The sequence below is a fragment of the Hyla sarda genome, chromosome 6 (assembly GCF_029499605.1).
Source record: "Hyla sarda isolate aHylSar1 chromosome 6, aHylSar1.hap1, whole genome shotgun sequence".
Taxonomy (NCBI): Eukaryota; Metazoa; Chordata; class Amphibia; order Anura; family Hylidae; genus Hyla; species Hyla sarda.
Window position 1 is genome coordinate 258,246,690 of NC_079194.1, and position 24,549 is coordinate 258,271,238.

At 39.9% G+C, this 24,549-nt stretch overlaps 1 protein-coding gene across 3 annotated transcripts; it reads right to left on the reverse strand.

Annotated features, from left to right (window-relative positions):
* Positions 1-1,555: 1,555 nt before the first annotated feature.
* LOC130277746 (uncharacterized) lies at positions 1,556-23,453 on the reverse strand. 3 transcript variants are annotated; one of them, XM_056528481.1, is made up of 6 exons: positions 23,358-23,453; positions 20,628-20,759; positions 17,974-18,040; positions 10,710-10,823; positions 8,967-9,362; positions 1,556-3,286 (listed from the first exon to the last, which is right to left on the reverse strand). In XM_056528481.1, exons 5-6 carry the CDS (start codon positions 9,315-9,317, stop codon positions 2,378-2,380), a joined length of 1,260 nt encoding a protein of 419 aa, XP_056384456.1. In that variant the 5' UTR covers positions 9,318-9,362; positions 10,710-10,823; positions 17,974-18,040; positions 20,628-20,759; positions 23,358-23,453; the 3' UTR covers positions 1,556-2,377. The 3 variants fall into 3 exon arrangements, with proteins under 3 accessions (XP_056384456.1, XP_056384458.1, XP_056384459.1); XM_056528483.1 differs by lacking the exon at positions 23,358-23,453 and adding an exon at positions 21,368-21,525; XM_056528484.1 differs by lacking the exon at positions 10,710-10,823.
* Positions 23,454-24,549: the final 1,096 nt, after the last annotated feature.

The window sequence follows — 24,549 nt, forward strand, 5'->3', positions numbered from 1 at the left end:
ACGGGTGGAATTTCCGCTTGCAGAATTCCGCCTCAAATGGAAGCCCAATAGACTTCTATGGGGTTGAACATTTCTGAATTTCTGCATGTGGAATTTCCGCATGAATTCCGCACCAATTCCACGCAAAATCTGCACAAGCCAGAAACCTCCCAAGGAAGCAGAATTGGTGTGGAAATTCCGCCAGTGTGAATAGACCCTTAGGGTCAGTTAAACAATATTCTGTATACTAAATGTCGCCAATGAATTTTAAACTGATTTCAAGCTATTCCATCAGCTACTAGTGCCTATATAATGATTGCACTTTTAAATCTAGTTAAAAAACAGTATACTGATGTATATCAACAAAAGTAGTATCTCTGACATACTCTCTGAATGTAGTGCCTGACCATTATGTGAACAGTGCCTTACACCGCTGGAGCATCTAAGTGTGAATCCAAACATTCTGACAAGAAACATTTAGTTGTTTTTATACATGAAGTAATTGATCACATTTATATTTAATATTCAAGATCTTCCACTAAATAACTGCTGTTTACAGACACTAGCCTTCTGTATAATAATGCTGGGTTCACACTAGAATAATATGCATGCAAGTAGCCTGACTTTGGAACTGATGACCCAAACTGACAGCTGTCAGTTTGAGAACAACAATCCCTCCTCCAAAGCACAAAGCGGGATGAATCAGGCGCTGAGACCAAATCAGGGTAAGGGGAATTTCATTACCCACAATGCAACACGTTTCGGGGAAAATCCACTTCCTCAGGCATGTAGGATAGGACCAAACACAGAGGTTATATAGGGAAATGTTTTACCCCTAAAAGGGACAATAAATTAACCCTTTAACAGGTCAAACAAAAAAATGCTCATGCTCCACAGTATTTCTCGACATCTCTTAATTAAACACCATAGATATATTAACAACTTAAAATTAACGATACTTGAAACAATTCCACCATATATTCATAATCGCATGCAGAAGTTAAACAATAGAGAAGCATTTTGGATTTTTTCTTTGGTCACTTTATTTCCTGATGGATTAAATGAAACAATAGAAAATTCTCTCTAAATTCCATGTTTTTATATAGAATAATTATATATACTGTATATTTTTATATTTTCTATGGGGGAGATTTATCAAAACCTGTGCAGAGGAAAAGTTTACCAGTTGCCCATAGCAACCAATCAGATCAATTCTTTCATTTTTAAATGGGCCACTCAAAAATGAAAGAAGCGATCTGATTGGTTGCTATTGCTATATTTTTTATATTGTTGTATGTCCTTTTTTGCATATGTTGCTCTCTGTATTATGTATAGAATAATTTTTAGTCATCTATTCTAATTATGTGCAGATTGTATTTTCTATTTAAAGATACCTGTAAAGGGTTAATTTTTTTGTCCCTGTTAGGGTTAAAAATTTCCCTATATAACCTCTGTGTTTGGTCCTATTCTACATGCCTGAGGAAGCGGAATTTTCTTTTAAATGCATTGCATTGTGGGTAATAAAATTCCCCTTACCCTGATTTGGTCTCAGCGCCTGATTCATCTCGCTGTGTGCTTTGGAGGAGGGATCGTGTTCTTATGCTGTTTCTTGGTGTGGAGTGGCTGCAGAGACCTTCATTTTCTACACATGCAAATCCATTGTTGTACTTGGTTATCAGTACAACCATCCGTGGTAAGCGCAGTTCACATATAGCATTACCATTGGTCTTAAAATAATAGTCTGGTGAAATATAACTTATCCCCTCTGCCGGAAGCTGACATCCATTACCCCACAGGAAGCTATGGCCGGCGCACTCCCACCATGTATCTCTATGGGGTACATGGTGGGGGCATGTTGGCTAGTGCTCTATGCAGGGTACAACGCGCCCCCCTTCTAGACGACTGCCGGGGCCCCATGCAGGACATCTCGGGGGTCCCAGCGCTCGGTCCCCCCACCGAAATCTATAACTTATCCTTTGGATAAGGGATCCGTTATATTTCACCAGACATCTCCTTTAAGGTATTACACTATGGAGCGCATCCTTCTGTTTTTTTTTATCTTTTAATCAGTATTATGGACTTAAAAATTCTTCTGCATTATGCTTGTGCGAACATAGCCTAAGACTGTATTGTCATTACTTTGCAATCCATTCTGTAGAGTTTCAATAGCTTTTTTTGATGGCCAGCATATTGCACAAAGTTGTAATCATTTTTTCACAATAATGTATATGGGCATGGCCTTTGTACAGTCAATTCTCAATAGTATCAGAACTTTTAATCAAGCCAAATAGATGGTCAGTGTCCATTATACAGTCTCTGACATGTTGCGGTTCCATAAAAAGACAAGATTTCAAAACTACCAAGCAGCAATCAAAAGGACTGCAAATCAACAGACTTCTTAAAGCAAGGTAGAATCCAAAGCTGAGTCTCCTTGGCCATGATCTTCAAACTTGTTGGGCATAAACTTTGTGTCAAAAGTGACCGTTCTTTCTTTTTTAGTCTTCTTTTCTCTTCCACCTTCTTGACTTTTCTGTTGGCCTTCCCAGGTTCCCACAATAGATTCACTACCTGATGGACTTCTTAGTACAAATGGAATACAGGGGGAATGGGCAGGGGGATCGTTTGGACGATCATGCATGGATAAAGAACTTGGTGGTATTGATTTATGTGTGGCTGTACCTTCAGTTTTCCCCAATGGTCGAAAACCAACCTCTGCCACAGGATTAAGGAGAGAATGAGTGTCTGTAAAATTTCCTGAAAATGAAGATCTTTTTGCCAGAAGTGGAGGAGTTATGTATTCTGTAGACTGCAGTTTTCGGGTTAAATCGTCATTTGGACTGTACAAAGGATTGTAATGGCTGCAGACAAAATTGTCCAGTTTAGAACATCTATCTGTGTAGTTGTGTAGATCATTCTGGTTTGATGCTGCATACGAAATATTTTTAAAATCATTTGTTGGAGGATTTCCTTTTGGATTGTTTGAAAATTGAATATCACTTCTCATTATATGTCCTTCAATCTTTGAGGAAAAGTCAACTAAATTTTGAGGCTTTGAAATGGCAAATCTATCCAAAGGTGTGGTCAATCCCAAAAGTGTATCCAGTATCTTTTGTGCAGACATGTAATCTAGTGCTGGATCCTGAGACCTCATGTCAACCCAGTTAATGAGTGTATCCTCTCCAGAGCTCTCAGAACTACTGACACAATGGTTTTGTTGTGGAATGCGATGAGTGGGAAGAAGGCTTGGAAGAGATGGTGAAGGCTTTAAGGCCCCAGGTAATTTTTGTTCAGTTTTGGCATCACAGTTCTGTTGGAACAAACCAGTTTATATTTAGTTGTGAACCACAAGAGCAAATGTTTTACTATACAAATTATAAATGTAAAGCATTATGACAACCATACTTATCTGATCCCGTTTCGTGCTCCCATTCTCCCGCTATCTTCCAATTCAGGGCCAACTGAGAGCACGGGTGGAGCTTACAAAAATAGGATGTCTAGCATCGGTGTCTTGGTTAAAAGCTGTAAATCTTTATTGAAGTGGTCACAGGATACAAAAGCATCACAGAACACAACGCCTACGCGTTTCGAGCACTCCTGCCCTTAGTCATGGCATAAAGGGTACTGATATCAACAGTCTTAAATACTCCTATACAAGTCACATGATAAAAGGAATGACATCATACAAACATCTAAAAAATCCGGAGTGGAGTTGTCAGATACAAAACAAGATAAGCAAAACTATACATGTAGAACAGACTGCTTAAACACATAAAATATCCCAACAAGATCTCAATACATACAATATCTGAAAAAGTCAAATACATAACATAAGAATTACTTCAGTATGTGAGGATCAGATCTTGTCGCGTATTCATGCCTTGAGGTTCTCTAGTATCTAATAAGAACATCCAAAAGGATTCTCTGTTCAATAACATCCTTTTCATGTCTCCTCCTCTATTGGGTCTTCTAATTCTTTCAATGTCCATTACTCTTAAAGTATCAACCCTACCTCCATGTCTCTCTTTGAAATGTTTTGAAAGGGCTGAGAAATTATATTTATCACTTCTGGCATCAGATATATGTCTCCGTACCCTGGTTTTCAAAGAATTGGTGGTGCAGCCAACATACTGACTGTCACATAAGTGGCAAGATAAACCACATTTTCAGTATTGCAGTTTATATAGTCTTTAATTTTAAAGACCCTGCCATTGCTACATGAAGAAAACTCTTTTTTTATTTCCATGTGTTTGCATGGGACACAGACACCTCCAATTTTCTGCATTGTGTAGCCAAGTGTTTTTGCTGTTTTTATTGCTATTATACATACTGGGAGACACAATGCTTCCAATTGATGGACATTTTCTGGAGAGCATCCTAAAACCGTCACTCAGGATCCTATCAAATATTGGATCCTCTTGCAAAATTGGAGTATACTTACATAAAATATTTCCTATTTTATAAAATTGTTTACTGTATTGTGTTACAAAAATAGGTTTGCTATTATTTTTATTACTCCTCATGTGTTTAGTTCGTGCAATAGTTATTACGTCTGTTCATGTTTTTGGCTTTTTCGTTTGCATTCTCTAAGATTTCAGTGGGATAACCTCTATTCAGAAGCCTTTCATGAAGCAGATTTGATTCCACATTGAAGGCATCCTTACTGGTGCAGTTCCGTCTGAGCCTGTGCCAATCCCCATGGGTGGAGCTTACTGACATCACCGCTGCTGTTTTCTAGCAACAGGACTCAGCAGAGAGGCAGCAGCGTTGATGTCAGTAGCTCCACTCATGCTCCAAATCGGCCCTGGAACGGAAGATACGGAGGAAGATGGCAGGAGAATGGGAGCACGGAACGGGATCAGGTAAGTATGGTTGTCATCAGTGTCACCTGCACCACCTGTCTGTGTCACAGGTTAGTGCAGGTGACACTGATGACAGATTTTCTTTAAGATTATCCTATGCCTGGTCACTGCAATGTAGCACCAAAACTGCTTCTATAGTTTTAAATGGTGAGAAAGGGTGGTAGATTGTGGGTTCTCCCAGGTGTAAGTTTTGAAAAAGTGGGCAAACCATTAAAAACATTTTTTTTCACTAATATATTTTATTGTCTTTGTTTGGTTTTACTTTTAAACCATAGTGTAAGAAAAATAGTAAACCATTCAAAGTAAACCAATCCCTTGAGCTCCTGCCTCACCCTCCCTCATGAGTATCACCAATACCTACCTTTCCTGATCCCCACATCCATACTCTGCTTGTTCAAGTGTGTATGTATTTGCAACATAGAGATGGTAGAAAGCCACTGCTAGACTCCTCCAGTATTGTTTTATAAAACCAGCTATGTTGAAAACCATCATGCCCAACCCTCATCTCCCCCAACATCTGCCATCAGAGGAGTGTTGGGAGGCCACCATTTACATTAGATTGTTAAACAATCCTGCCAAAATCAAAGGTTTGACCAACTTTAATGTGTATTGCCAGCTAAAGTCTTGTCTCTCCTAGTTCAAGGCCACCTAAGCTTCCTATGCATCTGTGACAGCAGCTTTTTAATTATTTTTTTTATATTCTGTCCAGTTAGGTTAAACAGAAATATGCATGATCTCCAAAAAAGAATGCATGAACAGCAAAAAAAATAAATAAAATAAAATAAAATAAAGATACATACAGTGAGGCAAAAAAGTATTTAGTCAGTCCTAACTGTGCAAATTCTCCCACTTAAAAAGATGTGAGAGGCCTGTAATCTTCATCATAGGTATACCTCAACTATGAGAGACAGAATGAGAAAAATCCATGAAATCACATTGTCTGATTTTTAAAGAATCTATTTGCAAATTATGGTGGAAAATAAGTATTTGGTCATCTACAAACAAGCAAGATTTCTGGCTTTCACAGACCTGTAACTACTTCTCTAAAGGGGTACTCCCATGGAAAAAATGTTTTCTTTTTTAATCAACTGGTGCCAGAAAGTTAAACAGATTTGTAAATTACTTCTATTAAAAAAATCCTTCCAGTACTTTTTAGGGGCTGTATTCTACAGAGGAAATGCTTTAATTTTTGGATTTATCTTCTGTCAAGACCACAGTGCTCTCTACTGACATCTGCTGTCCATTTTAGGAACTGTCCAGAGCAGAAGAAAATCACCATAGCCAATATATGCTGCGCTGGACAGTTCCTAAAATGGACAGCAGAGGTCAGCCGAGAGCACTGTGGTCGTGACAGAAGGGAAATCCCAAAATTAAAGCATTTCCTCTGTAGTATACAGCCCCTAAAAAGTACTGGAAGGATTAAGATTGTTTAATAGAAGTAATTTACAAATCTGTTTAACTTTCTGGCACCAGTTGATTTAAAAAAAAAAAGTTTTCCATGGGAGTACCCCTTTAAGAGTCTCCTCTGTCCTCCACTCGTTACCTGTATTAATGGCACCTGTTTGACTTAGTTACCATTATAAAAGACACCTTTCCACAATCTCAAACAGTCAGACTCCAAACTCCACTATGGCCAAGACCAAAGATCTGTCAAAGGACACCAGAAACAAAATTGTAGACCTGCACTAGGCAATAGGCAAGCAACTTGGTGTAAATAAATCAACTGTGGGAGCAATTGTTAGAAAATGGAACACATACAAGACCACTGATGATTTCCCTCAATCTGGGGCTCCACGCAAGATCTCACCCCGTGGGGTCGAAATGATCACGGGAACGGTGAGCAATAATCCCAGAAACACAAGGGGGGGGCCTAGTAAATGACCTGCAGAGAGCTGGGACCAAAGTAACAAATGCTACCATCAGTAACACACTACGCCGCCAGGGACTCAAATCATGCAGTGCCAGATGTGTCCCCCTGCTTAAGCCAGTACATGTCCGGGCCCGTCTGAAGTTTGCTAGAGAGCATTTGGATGATCCAGAAGAGGATTGGGAGACTGTCATATGGCCAGATGAAACCAAAGTACAACTTTTTGGTAAAAACTCAACTCATCGTGTTTGGAGGAGAAAGAATGCTGAGTTGCATCCAAACAACACCATACCTACTGTGAAGCATGGGGGTGGAAACATCATGTTTTGGGGCTGTTTTTCAGCAAAGGGACCAGGACGCCTGATCCGTGTAAAGGAAAGAATGAATGGGGCCATGTATTGTGAGATTTTGAGTGAAAACCTCCCTCCATCAGCAAGGGCATTGAATATGAAACATGGCTGGGTCTTTCAGCATGACAATGATCCCAAACACACGGCCCGGGCAACAAAGGAGTGGCTTCGTAAGAAGCATTTCAAAGTCCTGGAGTGGCCTAGTGGTGGCTGACTAAATACTTTTTTTGCCCCTAAGCAAAACATACACTGGGGTAAGTGTTGGTAGGTGGTGATTCTGCATTGGCTGCTCATGTTATCTTCTTGATTTAGTACTGTATTTTTTATAGGCTGTCTCTATTGGCCTTCATACTTATAATGCTCCATACTTGCTTTGTACCTTATCATGTTTCTTGATTTAGTCTGTGATACCAATGTTAGTGTCCCCACCTCCTGCACATCATCCAGCGATGTATATTGTGCCTTTATCTTTTAAGCTATGTTTTTATAATACATATGTTTAATAAAGATATATATATATTTTTTTTTTGTATTTTTGCTGATCATGTATTCTTTTTTGGAGTTGGTGTTATTCATTGCATTTGCAGCTTCATCACTTTGTGTGACTTATTAGGTAAAAAAATGCATGATCTCAAAAATGTATTTTAACTTCTGCAGTATGACAGTATTTTATGAATTGTATTTATGCAAATGCCTTACAGAAATTCCTGCTCTGTTTTATGTACAGCCCTTAGTATTATATTCAAAACTACTCAATGCACGTTTCTCCACCGAACTCTTACGTAAGGCTGGTTTGCAAATTTACTCTTCCCTTTCAGCTATCAAAATAATTTTGGGTTAGCCTGTGCAACACATCAAATGCACCTCTGAAAACAGCAGATTCATGTAGTCACCTTTAGGGTAGGGTCACATGTAAGGCTGGGTTCACGCTACGTTTTGTACTTACGGTTCCCGTACACGGCTGGGAGGAGGGGGGGCGGGGCTTAATCGCGGTGCCCGCACTCAGCCGTATACGGGAACCGTATTTAATGCATGTCTATGAGCCGACCGGAGTGAGCCGCAGCCTCTGGTCGGCAAAAACGTGGTCGACCGCGTTTTTGCCTACGGTCGGGAAACCGCATACGGCAGAAAATGCAGCCGACTGGAGGCTGCTGTTCACTCCGGTCGGCTCATAGACATGCATTAAATACCGTTCCTGGGATTAAGCCCCCATCCCTCCTCACAGCCGTATACGGGAACCGTAAGTACAAAACGTAGTGTGAACCGATCCTAATGGATCACATAAATGTATTTTACGCTGCAGATCCGCCAGTGACCTGACCCATTTTGTGCCTACAGCTGTTGCAACCTCCCGTTCCCCCGCCTCTGGCCTGCTCGCAGCGGAATCCAAGTGCACTCATGTGCAGTGTATTCAGACATCGCGGCTGCTCCGCGATGTCTGAGTGGACTCGACAACTCGCAGGCCCCCTGTTTGTAGCTGCTCGTAGCGGCGGATTGCTGCTGCAAGCAAACCAGGGGCAGACCGAGGCGGGGGAACGGATGGTGGGAACAGCTGGAGGTACGAAATGGGTCATCTGCGGATCTGCAGCGTAAAATACGCTACAGATCCGTTACGTGTGACCCTACCCTTAGGCTGGGTTTCCATTTTGGCAGTTTTTTGGAAAGCCACTGCAGTCCATCAAGATCAATCTACAACTTAAAATTAAGAGTGGATTCAGAAAAAATGGCCAATATAAGGGAAGAATGTATATTTTTTCTTCCTGCTGTATCCATTTCTGGCTTTGGCTCAAAAACCCCAGTAGCAGTTTTTTTTTTTAAACAGCAAAGTGGAAACCCAGCCTTCTAGTACCAGTTTTTTGTCACGCTACAACCAACATGTTGTCTAGATGTAACAAAAATGCATTCACTTACATCTGAGTTTCTATCATCTTTCCAGTCGTCTGAAAAGCTTTCCCCAAGGTTAGGAAAACGTGGAGACAGCAGATTACAAGGAGGTAGCATATCTTCTAAGCTGCACTCGCTTTCGGTGGAGTTGTACAGGGTATGAAGAGCAAGGAATGACTTTTGCCTCCTAGGACTCCATGGAGTAAAAGCAGTCAGGCGTGGTGCAGGGGTCCCATCTTCTTTGCCTTCCTCTCTGTTAGATTTTGGATCACCACTACAAATGTCTACAGAACTAGTTTGTAGAGAGATGGAGCGTGATGATTTGCAGTCAGGTAACCCTTCTGTTTTATTGCCAGCACCTTGGTGGGAGTTTTTCATGGATTTTAACACATCAGCAGGTAAATGACGAAGAATGGAGGATACCTACAATGCAACAAAAAACTGATTTGGCAAATGTCTAAAGCATGCTAAACTCATTATTTACTTAAAAAACATATGGAAATGACCTATTGTTAAATCAAGTTTTTACGTAAAACTAAACTGAGACTTCCTATTCTGTCTTTGATGATTGGGAGGAGGATGCTGGAAAGTGATCTGTACAGCCTTACAGTAAAAGGTGACACCAGTAGATAGAAAAGACAAAAGCAGCTTAGCCTCCCCCTTCCTATATAATGACCTCTGTACAGGTCTGAAGGGTCACAGAAAAAGCTTACAGTCTACCCTATATGATGATAAGGGTCTAGAGATGTCCATTGTGTTTCCAAGGGGCTTGCCATAAAAGATACCACTAAATACTGTTAAAACAGATTGGGCATGATGGCTGCCTCATAATAATGTACTAATAAAAATAAAATAGAAACAGAACATGTTTCAATATCTGGTGCCAATCAGTAAAAAATATCTAAGGGGTTATCCAGTTATTAAAAACGTATACTGTATCTACAGGATAGGGTATAAGTGTCTGAATGCGGGGGGTTTGACTGCTGGGACCCCTGTGAAAGGGGCCTGTCTCTTCCCACTGAGCACTCCAGCCCAGACCTTCCAAGATGAGCTGGTCTCGGCAGTGACAGCCTGCTTAGCCATTTACCGACTGAGGCGGGACACTGACTGAGCAGCCCCTCACTGCCATGAACTGCTCTTGGAAGGTGGAGGCTGGAGCCCTCAGTTGAAAATGATTGGCCCCGTTCTGGTGATCGCCTGTGATCAGACACATCCTCTATCTTGTGGATAGGGAAAAGGGGCGTAGCTATAAAGGTGCAGAGCAGGGGCCTCAGGGGGCCCCAAAGCACATCTGCTCCATAAGAGACCAGTATTATATTTGGCACATAGGGCCCTGTTGCAGATTTTGCATTAGGGCCAAGAAGCCACAAGTTACGCCTCTGCTAGAGGATACGTTTTTAATATCTGGATAACCATTTTAAAGAGGACCTGTGGTGGGTGGTGAGTCCAATTAAGTTGAGTTTTTATCTCACCTTGTAGCATCAGGTGTCATAACTTTTTTTGATACATACCCCAGTTCCTGAGAAAAAGGGATTTTTCTCTTTGGCTGACTATCTGTACTTTTCACTGAATTGTCAGATGGGTGGGAACTCAGGGGGTCAGTACACATAGTCAACCAGACAGAAAAATCCCTATATCTCAGTATAGAAAGAAAGTAAAAACTTCATTGCAATTAAAAATGCTTTTTTTTTTTTTTTTTTTTTTTTTTGGCGTGACCACATGTCTTCTTTAGTGCATTCTTGAGTGTCAAAATAACCAGAAAAATCTTACATTAAGTTTTTCCAGAGCACAAATAGTGCTTTGTGCCCGTACAAGATGATCCAGGAGCTCAGTGATCTTCTGGTTCAAGGAATCCTTATCTTGCTCCAAATTTTCAGTCTGGGTCTAGTCATATCAAACGTTATGAAGGAAAGGGGTATATAGAAAGTAAATAATAGTCACTGGGCAGAAGCAGATATTTGTAGGGTCTATATCTTCTATAGCAGAGGTGGTATCCAAGTAAAGGTGGTATCCATAGAAAAAGAGAACTCATTTCTTCCACAAACAGCACCACACCTGTCCGCAGGTTGTGTGTATGGTTTTACAACTTGGCTTTAATTCACTTTAATGGAACTGATCTGCAAAACCACACATAACTTGCAGACAAATGCAGTGCAGCTTTTTGAAGAAATCACCCCTTTTTTCATATGCTGGATAGCCCCTTTAACCAAATCACATTCTATGGGGAAAACATTAATAGATAGAGATGTAGACTGAAAAGTTACCCAGTCTTGGCCTTTAACCACTAGAGGACACGCAAGGTATGTGTACATCGCTGTGCCCTGGTACTTAGCGCACATCGATGTACATGTATGTCACAGGGTTCTACGATCACTGCGATCCATCTGTATGGTCTGCCTTCTGACAGGCTTTACAAATGGATCACAGATATCACTGAACATCACTGCATACTGCATAGCACTCAACAGCAATGGCAGAATAGATAAATATTTATCTGTGGGGACTTATAAAATGTAAAAGAAAAAAGTTATAAAAATCCCCTTAAGGAAGATGCAGGGCGTAAATGTACACCCTCTACCCGCTCCCGAACTAAGAAGGGTGCTCAGGAGCAGTGCACACGTCATAGGGGAATGGTCTCAGCTGCTTTCAGCAACCAGGACCTGTGGTTAATACAGGACAGGACCAATCAGGGTGATGTTTGGCATTAACCCTTTCAACTTTGATTGCGGGGTCTAAAAGTATGAAAATCATCTGCTATTTAGCTCAAGGAGGGGCTGATCGGGACCTCTATGATGAAATGGCGGTGTCCCGATCAGCTCAGCAGACGGGTTGGAGCGGTCCTACCTGCCTCCGTCCTGTCCGAGCGCTGATAACACTGATCAATGCTGTGCTTATGGCACATGCAGTCAAAAGATTGCATGTATTAGTCCCCTATGGAGACTAAAAAAGTGTGAAAAAACACTTTGGTCACTTCATATAACAGATAAAATTTATAAAAAGTGATCAGAACAAGAAAGGTACCAAGAAAAACTACAAACCACGGCACAAAAAATGTAGCCCTCATACATCTCTGTATGGAAAAAAAAAAGCAATAGGGGTCAGAAAGGACAATTTTTTCATGACCCAGCAAATATTTTTTCTGGCTCACGTTTTTTTCCTCCTTACCTTCTAAGACCCATAACTTTTTTTTATTTTTTGACTGACTAAGTTGAATTAGGGCTTATTTTCTGTGTGACGAATTGTACATTATACATTTTTATATTTGATTTTTGATTTTTGGGAAGTTCAAAATATGGTAAATCTGACATGCTATCTTTATTCTATGGTTCAGTACAATTCAATTGATACCAAACATTAATGTTTTTGTTTTCCTTTTTATGGTTAAAAAAAAATTTGAAAACTTGAAAAAGAAAATAAACTTTGTTGATTACCATGTTCTCACCCTTATAACTTTAAATTTTTGTTTTTGTTTTAGGGTTTGTTTTTAGCACCATGAACTGTAGTTTTTATTGGTACCACTTTTGTGTAGTTCTGGCTTTTTGATCACTTTTTATTAAGTTTTTTTGGGATGTAATGTAACCAAAAATCAGCAATTTGGGCGAAATTTTTTTGCATTTACGCCATTCAATGTGCTGGATCAAAAACATAATAATTTTTTAGATCGGACAATTATACACGCAGAAATACCAATTTGTGTATTTTTTTGTACAGTGTTTTATTTAAAAATGAGAAAAGGGGGGTGATTTGAATTTTTATTAAGGGAGGGAATTTTTTTCATATTTAAAATAAAAAAATGTTTACTCTTTTTTTGCTTACTCATTTTTGGCCCCGCTAGGGGCCTATCATAAACCATCATTAGATGGCTTATATAGATCAATGGAATGCTATTGCATTACATTGATCCATCAAATCTGTGCTTGATTGTTAAAAGCTGTGAAAGGCAGCCTTGAAGGGGTATTTCAGTGAAAAACAATTTTTGTCATATCAACTGGCTCCAGAAAGTTAAACTGGTAAATTACTTCTATTAAAAAATCTTAATCCTACTACAGTACTCATCAGCTGTTGAAGTTGAATTGTTCTTTTCTGTCTGAAAACAGTGCTCTCTGCTGACACCTGTTTGTCTCAGGAACTGTCCAGAGTAGGAGAAAATCCCCATAGCAAAACCTATCCTGCTCTGGACAGTTCCTGAAACAGACAGAGGTGTCAGCAGAGAGCACTCAGCTCAGACTGGAAAGAACAACTTAAGATTTTTTTTATAGAAGTAATTTACAAATGATATGAAAAAATTGTAATTTACAAATGATATGAAAAAATTGTTTTCTTACCGGAATACCCCTTTAACCCCTTAAGGACCAAGGACGTACCGGTACGTCCTTGGTCCTGCTCTTCTGATATAACGCGGGGTTACACAGTAACACCGCGTCATATCATGGCGGGCCCGGCGTCATAGTGAAGCCGGGACCCGCCTCTAATAGCGCGCAGCGCCGATCGCGGCGCAGCGCGCTATTAACCCTTTAGCCGCGCGCTCAAAGCTGAGCCGCGCGGCTAAAAGTGAAAGTGAAAGTTCCCGGCTAGCTCAGTCGGGCTGTTCGGGATAGCCGCGGCTAATCGCGGCATCCCGAACAGCTGACAGGACAGCGGGAGGGCCCCTACCTGCCTCCTCGCTTTCCGATCGCCGAAGGACTGCTCAGTGCCTGAGATCCTGGCATGAGCAGTCATCCGGCAGAATCGTTGATCACTGGTTTCTTATGAGAAACCAGTGATCAACATAGAAGATCAGTGTGTGCAGTGTTATAGGTCCCTATGGGACCTATAACACTGCAAAAAAAAAAGTGAAAAAAAAAAGTGAATAAAGATCATTTAACTCCTCCCCTATTAAAAGTTTGAATCACCCCCCTTTTCCAATAAAAAAAAAAACACAGTGTAAATAAAAATAAAAATAAACATATGTGGTATCACCGCGTGCGGAAATGTCCGAATTATAACAATATATCATTAATTAAACCGCTCGGTCAATGGCGTGCGCGCAAAAAAATTCCAAAGTCCAAAATAGTGCATTTTTGGTCACTTTTTATATCATTTAAAAATGGATAAAAAGTGATCAATAAGTCCTATCAATGCAAAAATGGTACCGTTAAAAACTTCAGATCACGGCGCAAAAAATGAGCCCTCATACCGCCCCATACACGGAAAAATAAAAAAGTTATAGGGGTCAGAAGATGACAATTTTAAACGTATTAATTTTCCTGCATGTAGTTATGATTTTTTCCAGAAGTCCGACAAAATCAAACCTATATAAGTAGGGTATCATTTTAATCGTATGGATCTACAGAATACATATCAGGTGTCATTTTTACCAAAAAATGTACTACGTAGAAACGGAAGCCCCCAAAAGTTACAAAACAGCGGTTTTTTTTTTCAATTTTGTCGCACAATGATTTTTTTTCCCGCTTCACCATAGATTTTTGGGCAAAATGACTGACGTCATTACAAAGTAGAATTGGTGGCGCAAAAAATAAGCCATCATATGGATTTTTAGGTGTAAATTTGAAAGAGTTATGATTTTTTAAAGGCAAGGAGCAAAAAACGAAAATGCAAAAACGGAAAAACCTCCGGTCCTTAAGGGGTTAAGCAATCACAGAGCCAGGAAAGACGCCGAGGACTAGGTGAGGCCTTGGGCTTCCCTAGCTACCCATAGCATATATGGCCCGATTTGTGGCACAATGTGCTAAATTGTGGCACCAAATTTTGGTGCACAACCCAAGAAAAGTAGTCAGGTTTCCAATAGTAAATCAGGGCCAATGTGTGATTTTTACCGAAAAGTGCACGGTGTAAAAACAGAAGCCCCCAAAAGTTACAAAATGGCATTTTGTTTATTTATTTTTTTCTTCAATTTCACTCCACAAAAAATGTTTTTTTGTTCCACCGTAGATTTGGTAATAAAATTATGTCATAACAAAGTACAATTGGTGGTAAAAAAAACAAGCACTCATTTGGGTCTGTAAGGGGAATATTTAAAGCGTTATGTGTTATGGCTATTAGAAGGTGAGGAGCAAAACACAAAAGTGCAAAAATAAAAAAATTCCTGCATCTTTAAGGGGTTAAAAAAAGTGAATAAGCCCCTCCCCTTAAAAAAATGAAATCAACCTTTTCCCATTTTACAAATAAAAAATGCAAAATAAAGAAACAAACAAGGTATCATTGCATGCGAAAATGTACGGACTATTAAAATATAATGTTGATGATCTCACATGGTGAACTATGTGAATGTGAAAAAATAAATTAGTGACTTTTGGTCACATCACATTTCACAAAAAAAAACTACAGATCATGGCGGAGAAAATGAGCTTTCATACAGCCCCATATACGGAAAAACATTTTTAACATTTAACTTATTTTGTTAAAAAAGTTTGACGTCTTTTAAAAGCAATACAATAATAGAAAGACATGTAAACATGGGTATTGTTTTAATTGTATTGACACACAGAATAAAAAAATCTCAGTTTTACCGTAAAGCACACTACATAAAACCCCCCCCAAAAGTGGCAAAATAGCAGTTCTCTTTAAAATTTTCTGACACAAACAATATTTTTTTATTGCTCCATATATTTTATGGTAAAATGAAAGGTGTCCTTACAAAGCAAAATTGCTCTGTAGATAGAAAAAGAAAAGGGTTATGGTTCTTAATAGGTGAGGAGGAAAAAATGAAACTCAAAACTGAACATTTTCTGTATCCTCAAGACAAAAAAGGCAAAAATGGGCTGTGTCATTAAGGGGTAAAGGGACTAGAGATGAGCCAATTTACAGTAAATTTGATTCGTCACGAACTTCTCGGCTCGGCAGTTGATGACTTTTCCTGCATAAATTAGTTCAGCTTTCAGGTGCTCCGGTGGGCTGGAAAAGGTGGATACATTCCTAGGAAAGAGTCTCCAGCCCACCGGAGCACCTGAAAGCTGAACTCATTTATGCAGGATAAGTCATAAACTGCCGAGCCGAGAAGTTTGTGACAAATCGAATTTACTGTAAGTTCGCTCATCTCTAAAAGGGACAATAAACCCATTATATACTGTAAATGTTTCCAGAAGTTTTCAAAATTATCAGGCTAGGTTCCCACTACGGAATTTCCACCTGCAATTCCGCTTTGAAATTGCAGGCAGAAATTCCGCTTACTAAAATGTACTGTATAGTGAATGGGTTTCCGTTCACAAATTCACACTTCGGAATTTGTGAAGAGGAATTTGTCAACGGAAAATCTGCTTGAAAGTTTCCGCCAGAAGAATGGCGTTGCTCATTCTTCAGGCGGAATAAAATACTCGTGGAACACATTGCAGTCTATTGAAGACTGCAGTGTCCGCGCGGTCCTAGTGCTGATAGATTCAGTTGGAATCTCCGGGCCGCTCTCGGAATGTCCAGGCGGAAGTTTTCTGCCCGGAGATTCCGTAGTGTGAACCTATCTAAGTATGAGAGATACTATCACTGGGGCTGACATTTTTCATGATGTGTCCTCTCTAGGCCCATTGAAGAACATGTCAATCAGCTTCATCCCCGCAGACTTGTGGATACAAAAATATGGTTTGGTTAAATAGAGCTACAGTGTGAGGGTGTAGTACAGCAGTATGTTGGAGGCACATTATCACAGTGCTTACGGCTGGAAAATGTACACTCTGATGTCTGTAGAACTGTGAATACAGCGCTGGACTATAATGCAACCCGTCACACTGCATCAGCTTTGTCCCTTGGGTGTATATGCTGGGAGGAATCCCCAATGTATATGTCTGACATATACTTATAATGAATGCTTATCCCTTCCTCATACATAGACTCCCATGTTAATAAAAAAACATATACTGTGTGGTATATGTCTTTTTACAGCTCAGGGTATTTTCACAAAGCTTAAAGGATAAGTCACATGCTAGAAAACTTATCCCCTATCCGAAGGATAGGGGATAAGTTTTCTAGCATGTGACTTATCCTTTAGATTTAGATTGCGGGGGGTCCAAACACTGGGTAACCTTCGGCTCTCCCATAGAACTATATGGAGGGGGCGTGGTGGCCTCCGCTTCAGGCGGGGGTCAGGACGTGCTCTTGTGCTAAACTACAGGGGCCCCGTACAAGAGATCGCGGGGGCCCCAAGCACTCGGACCCCCTGCGATCTAAAACTTATCCCCTATCCTTTGGATAGGGGATAAGTTTTCCAGCATGAGACTTATCCTTTGACCCCTAATGCAAGGTTAATGTTGCAAAGTTTACTGAACTTTTCATGCAGAAATAAGCAAACATACAATTTAAGAACTGTAAGGATCCTCTCATGTCTAATATATATATATCTGCATTTTGAATAAAAAAATGCTGGACTATAAGATACATTTCTTCTAAAATAAGAATTTTCACCATTATGTACAACATACAGGTGAAACTTGAAAAATTAGAATATCGTGAACTGTTCATTTATTTCAGTAATGCAACTGAAAAAGTGAAACTAATATATGAGAGAGACTCATTACATGCAAAGCAAGATAGATCATAATTGTCATAATTGTGATGATTATGGCTTACAGCTCATGAAAACCCCAAATCCCCCGCCCCCCATTACTATGATTTGGGGAGCCATGTAATCTGCTGGTGTTGGTCACTGTGCTTCATTAAGTCCAGGGTCATCGCATCCGTCTACCAGGAGATTTTGGAGCACTTCATGCTTCCTTTCCTTTTAAGTTGCATTAATGAAATACAATGAACTTTTGCACGATATTCAAATTTTTTCGAGTTTCATCTGTAGATGGAGCATACCCGCTTGCACACAAAAGGGGGCTTCTAAATTACAGCTTTTTAGCTAAGGGTCATCTTATCTAGATACTGTGTTACCGAAAAAAATATGGAATACCATGAAATCTACAATGCATGCATATATATACACATACCCACACATTATATATATATATATATATATATATATATATATATATATATGTATATTTATGAGATAAACTAGCATCACAGCTTTAAATAGAAAGTGTTAACACGATTGTAAACTTACAGAGGACTGGTGATCATTGTCTTGGATCTGGATGCCTGAGTGTGTACCAGAAAACTTCTCATTTTTCCTGAATGTGGAAAGATGTGTAAGGAGATTACATTAACTATAGCAGTACTACAGTACTATAGCAGGTTATTTAGTATTTTATTAGCTCATTTCTAACTTGAATTTGATTTAAAGGGGTATTCTGTCCATAGACATCTTATTCCCTATCCAAAGGATAGGGGATAAGATGTCTGATCACGGGGGTCCCACCATTGGATAGGGGATAAGATGTCTGATCATGGGGGTCCCACCATTGGATAGGGGATAAGATGTCGGATCACGGGGGTCCCACCATTGGATAGGGGATAAGATGTCTGATCATGGGGGTCCCACCATTGGATAGGGGATAAGATGTCTGATCATGGGGGTCCCACCATTGGATAGGGGATAAGATGTCTGATCATGGGGGTCCCACCATTGGAAAGGGGATAAGATGTCTGATTGCGGGGGTCCCACCATTGGATAGGGGAAAAGATGTCTGATCGCGGGGGTCCCACCATTGGATAGGGGAAAAGATGTCTGATCGCGGGGGTCCCACCATTGGATAGGGGAAAAGATGTCTGATCGCGGGGGATCCCACCATTGGATAGGGGATAAGATGTCTATGGGCTTAACCAATATGGCCAATATTACAGCTCACATTAAACTTGTCAGCTAGCATTTAGCATCTTGTGAAAATGAAAAAACATAAAAGGCTGCAACAATGACCTAACAAAGCATTAGGAAGATGTGGGTAAATAACTTATCTTTTTTGTCTCACATAGAGACAGATAAGAACCATTTGGTCCATCTAGTCTGCCCAATATTCTGAATACTATCAATAGTCCTTGGCTCTATCTTATATGAAGGCTTCTGCAGGAAGGCTATTCCATGCATCCACTACTCTCTCAGTAAAGTCACACTTCATCATATCATTTTTTAATCTTTGCCCCACTAATTATTATTTTTTACCTTTGCCCAACTAATTTAAAACCTATATATACCTATATAAAACCTTATATACCAGTATGCACTATTTTCTACATGAATTTATATTTGCACTTATGAAGTTTTTATTTGATTTGTATTAATGATCACTTTATGAAATTGTTTGGCACTAATGAATTGTATGGGCATAAAAGCCCTCATAGGTTTGTGTATCACTATGCTTGAAAAAGGCTCCAGGAGGAGCTGAAACGTTGTAATGCTGACATGAGACATTAAATCACTTTTTTGTTGGAGTGCTGCGCCTGTATCTGGTTTTTATCTTGGATGGACTCTGATCAAGTCCTTTGGGACACTGGCACCAATTCTCTGGTTGGACTGGATAAGTAGTGCTGCTTTATTTCGGGATTATATATATATATATATATATATATATATATATATATATATATAGTATATATATAATTTTATATTACATAATGTTATTTTATACATTATATGAAACAATTTTACAAATGACAGGTAAATTTTTGGAAAGTTTTATCCTGCAATCTATGTTCAGTATCTCTCTGAACTCTCTCCAATGTATTTATATCCTTATAAAGATATGGGGGGGGAGATTTATTAAAGGGGGTATTCCAGGATTTTTTTTTTTTACTATACTACAGGTGCTGTAAAGTTAGTGTAGTTCATAATATATTGTCTGTACCTGTGTGTGACCGTTTTCTAACAATTCTTCTGTGATTTTCACCCCAATATATATTTTTACCAGCATATAAAATGACTGTTGTCTCAGATTTTTCCCAGGTTGCAATGCGGCCAAGACCTGACATCAGTAGTCAGGTGATGACACGGAGCCTGTCTGCCTCAATGGATGAAGTGGTTGCTCGGTTGGAGAGAGATCAATCTGCACGTAATTGTATTTTTTGCAACAGCTGTAGACACCCTGATTGAAAACCACAAGTCTTTTGAATAGTTGCAGCTCATTTATGTTTCAATGGGTGGGGTGGCTGATGAGTGGGAGGGAGGAAAATGGAATTATGGGATTTGTAGGCAAATAAGGAAACTCAAACAGAAAATATCAGTTCACAAAAAGCTAGCCACACTTATGGTAATTTTACAACATAGCCATTTAGCCCCAAGACAAGTGCAGATCCTTCCTAAGCACGTCCATTACTGTCTGGCAGGTACGTACTAAAATCACCTTATGGTGGAGAACCCCTTTAAAACCTGTGCAGAAGAAAAGCTGACCAGTTGCTCATACCAACCAATCAGAGTACCTCTTTTATTTTCCAGAGATTGGTTGCTAGGGGCAACAGGTAAACTCTTCCTCTGCACAGGTTTTGATAAATCTCCCTCATGGTCTCCATTACTGCACACAATAGGGAGGTCTCACCAGTGCACTTCAGGCAATTTCAGTTGTCATTTTCTAAACATTTTCCTAGTTTACCTAAATCCTTTTCCATTTGGCCTTTTCCTCCAGGAACATTGACTCTGTAACAAATTTTTGTGTCATCAGCAGAAAGACCTTTACCTTACCATCAAGACCTTTTGGAATGTCACTAATAAAGATATGGCATAATATGGGTCCCAGTACAGATGCCTTTTAATTGAAAAAAATAAAGAAACTGGCACCAGTCTAAGATCTCCAAATTGTGTTAGAACTGTTATTAATGTTTTCGTACCTTCCAGATGTGTTAGTGAAATTCTCCAATTTTTTCTCTGATTGAGGAGATAGAGCTGGGCCTCCAGGACCTCCCCACCAGGATGATTGAGTTGTGTTGGGAACTTTAGTAGCCAGGTCTGCGGTACACTCGCTAATGGAAAGAGGGGCAATACAAAATAAACAGATATATCAACTATACAAGGGAAATATAAAGAGATATACAGAGAATTAAATACACATTAGATAGGTTTGTACTAATCTATTCATTGTATTCACTGTAATCCATTCATAGTCTACCCACCAACCATCTGACATTATTTGTCACTTATGGAGTCACTGGGGGACATTTCCTAATCTAGTCTATTCTGGGTATGCTTATAGACCAGCGTATGTGGTAGTCTCCTGTCTATTGTGCTCCTAATTTATCAAAGGTCTCACAGCCCTTGATAAATTCTGTGCTCAGACTTCAGGGTCTACAGCTTAAACTGCATTTAGACCTGCTCCAACATGGTCTGACATTTCAGACTTGTCGCACAAAAGTCGCACTTGATAAATTCAGCACCAATGCATTTTCCAATGCATTTCCATCTAAAATAGACTTGCATGCATCATGTTCTAAAAATCCTCTATAGCAAAAGTCGCAGAAAAGTCGCACATATTTAGACTGCGACTTTCTGTGCGACAAATTTAGACAGGAAAAACCAGTCTAAATCGTTTGATAAATCTCCCCCACTGACTTTAGAGATAGTTCCTACTCACACATAAACATGCGGGTCCAGCCAAGGCAGCTAATATTAATGGATTGAGGAATAGTGAAGTTCATCAAGTTCACAGGGAACAGATTTTTAGATCAATATTCTATATTGTTACCAGTAACCCTGTATATTGTAGTTTTTAAGTAAGGATGTCTTAACAACTTCTAGGGGGAGATTTATCAAAACCTGTGCAGAGGAAGAGTGGTGCAGTTGCCCATAGCAACCAATCAGATCGCTTCTTTCATTTTCCACAGGCCTCTAAAGAGGCCTGTGGAAAATGAAAGAAGCGATCTGATTGGTTGCTATGGGCAACTGCACCACTCTTCCTCTGCACAGGTTTTGATAAATCTCCCCCCTAATGTTTATTTCCCAAGAGGAAAGGATTGAATATGTTAAGATCCAACATTCTAGATACTAGCTCCCTTAATGTCTTAGGCTAAGTTTCTACTTGTTTTTTGTCCTGCATTTTTTGGTTTCATTTGTGTAGAAATTGCATTTTTGGCCCAAATTGGTTGGGTACCAAAAAAAAAATAATTTTTTTTATAACAACATTTTAATACATTTTTAATAAGTGTGTGTGTTTCACCTTTTTTTCTCTCTTTTTTGTCATTTTTAGGGAGTACTACAACTCTCAGCATGGAACACACTGTTCCATTATGGGAGTAGTAGTACCTGTACTAATAGACATATCGCCCGATGCGATTGTCCATAATATAGCAGAGATGTGGAGCGGCTCTATACAGCGCTCGCATCTCTGCTCTATACTCCGGCCAGTGATGTGAATAGAACATCACTCATTCATATTTTCTGGGGATTGGCCGGATGGAGCCAATCACGTCTCTCAGAGGGAAATATGAATGAGTGATGTTCTATTCACATCACTGGCCGGAGTATAGAGCCGCTCCGCATCTCTGCAATAGAAAGGACGATCACAGCGGATGTCAGGAGGGATACCCACTGTGATCTGTCTATTAATGCAAGTACTACTACTCCCATCATGGTACTACTACTCCCATCATGGAGTACCAGTACTCCTGACACCCGCTGTGATCCTCCTGTATAATGTATAGATGTGGCCGGTTGCTCTTCTATGGTCCCCTGGACTGACGTTTATATACACCTATTCATATTTCCCACAGAGAGTTGTGATTGACTGTAACCATCTGGCCAATCACAGCTCTCTGCAGGAAATATGAATAGGTGTATATATACGGCAGGGCAAGGGACCATAGAATCTATGCATTACACAGGAGAATCTCAACGGAACCTGCGGTGATCTGTCAATTATTACAGGTAACTACTCCCATCATGGAACAGTGTGTGTTCCATGCTGGGAGTAGTAGTACCCCCTAATAAATAAAGAATAAAAAGTGAAAAACACACACGCTACATTTTTATTATTGTCGGCTATATTTTTAGTGCTTTACCCACCCACATAAATTGATCCCTGTTTAAAAATTAATAAAAATTGTTATAGAAAAGATACATTTCATTAAATACAATTTTTTCCATAACTACTGTATCTTTTTTATTATAATTTTTGAATGGTACCCTATGAAATTTTATTAAAAAAGGTATCGCCATCACTTTTTTGGATCGGTAAAGTCCAAAAGAGAATAAAAAACGACTGAAAAAACGCCAAAGTTAAAACCCACATGGCGCTTTTCTTGGCGTTTTGTTACTCCCGTAGACTTCTATGGGAGGAAAACGCCACAATTTCAGGGGAAAAAACACCAGTGGCTCAACATGCTGCGATTTTGCAAAACTGCCAAGGAGCTGGAAAACACCAAAAAAGAGTGAAAAAACACCAAAAGGATTAAAAAAAAAACACCAAACTGAAAAACGCCTATTGGAAAAAGAAGTTTGCGATTTCTCATTGATTTACAGGTAACATCTGGCCTCAGCGTTTTTTGGCCGAAAAACAATGCCATGCGGCAGAAAGTAGAAACTTAGTCTTGCCCTTTCCTGTCAGGGAAGTTAGGAGGCACACTTACACATTAGATTATTAACGGCAGACTAACATAGACCACTGTCAGGGTTGTTCATAATACATTAAGGGGGAGATTTATCAAAACCTTTCCAGAGGAAAAGTTGCTGAGTTGCCCATAGCAACCAATCAGATCGCTGCTTTCATTTTGCACAGGCCTTGTTAAAAATGAAAGAAGTGCTCTGATCGGTTACTATGGGCAACTCAGCAATTTGTCCTCTGGACAGGTTTTGATAAATCTCCCCCTAAGTGCTTAGGGCTCATTCACAGTGCAGAATCTCTGCAAGCTGTAGCGGATGTTAGCAGAACAAGACGGCAGTAGGACAGCTCAGAAATGTGCCATCTCCACAGACAGAAATGTATTTTCGAGCGCATTTCTGCAAAAGAATAAACATGTTCATCATTTCAGCAGAGTCTGGGGTCTGAATATTCCGTAATGTGAATAGTGCAATTGAAAACAATGTGATGCTGCTGTACCGTATTTTCCACAGCAGAGCTTTGAAACTCTTCAGTGTGAATGGGCCCTTACAGTATATAGTTATAAAAATACTATTATATAATTAGTACCACAACAAATTCAGTAAAGAGAGAAAATAGCATAAGGTCTGGTAAGACACTTAAAGGGGTACTCTGCCCCTAGACATCTTATCCCCTATCCAAAGGAGATAAGATGTCTGACTGTGGGGGTCCCCGTTGCTGCACCTGGCGTTCGTTTAGAGCATCAGGTTCAGCTCCAGAGGTTCATGAAGTCACGGCCACGCCCGCTCGTGACATCACGGCCATGCCCCCTCAATGCAAGTCTATGGGAGGGGGTGTGGCGGCCGCCACGCCCCCTACCATAGACTTGCATTGAGGGGGCATGGCCGTGATGTCACGAGCGGGGCGGGGGGGGGGGGGGTGACGTCACGAGCCTCTGCCCCGCATCGCCAGTCATCGGGCACAGAGCCAAGTGACTGCTATAGTGATTTTTTTAGTGACTGCTATAGACTTAAACTGAGACAAGTCACTGGCCGCAATGTTGTCCTGTTTTCGCCAGTGATTGCCATAAGAAGAAGCAGACAGAAGAAACAAGCATTAGTTACAAGAAAGAGGTGAACTGGAGCAGCAGTGAACTGACCTGTTGTGAGTTTTCTCAGAATACTGAACCTAGAAATAAAAAATGAAACAATGATTAATGTTTTTCAAAGTCAACCCGAATA

Bases quoted from the DNA above. Each gene is read 5' to 3' on its own strand.
- LOC130277746 (XM_056528484.1), bottom strand. From the start codon at position 9,317: ATGAAAAACTCCCACCAAGGTGCTGGCAATAAAACAGAAGGGTTACCT. The intron at 3,287-8,966 runs GTAAGTGAATGC...TTGTTCCAACAG, and splicing joins AAGATGATAGAAACTCAGAT to AACTGTGATGCCAAAACTGA.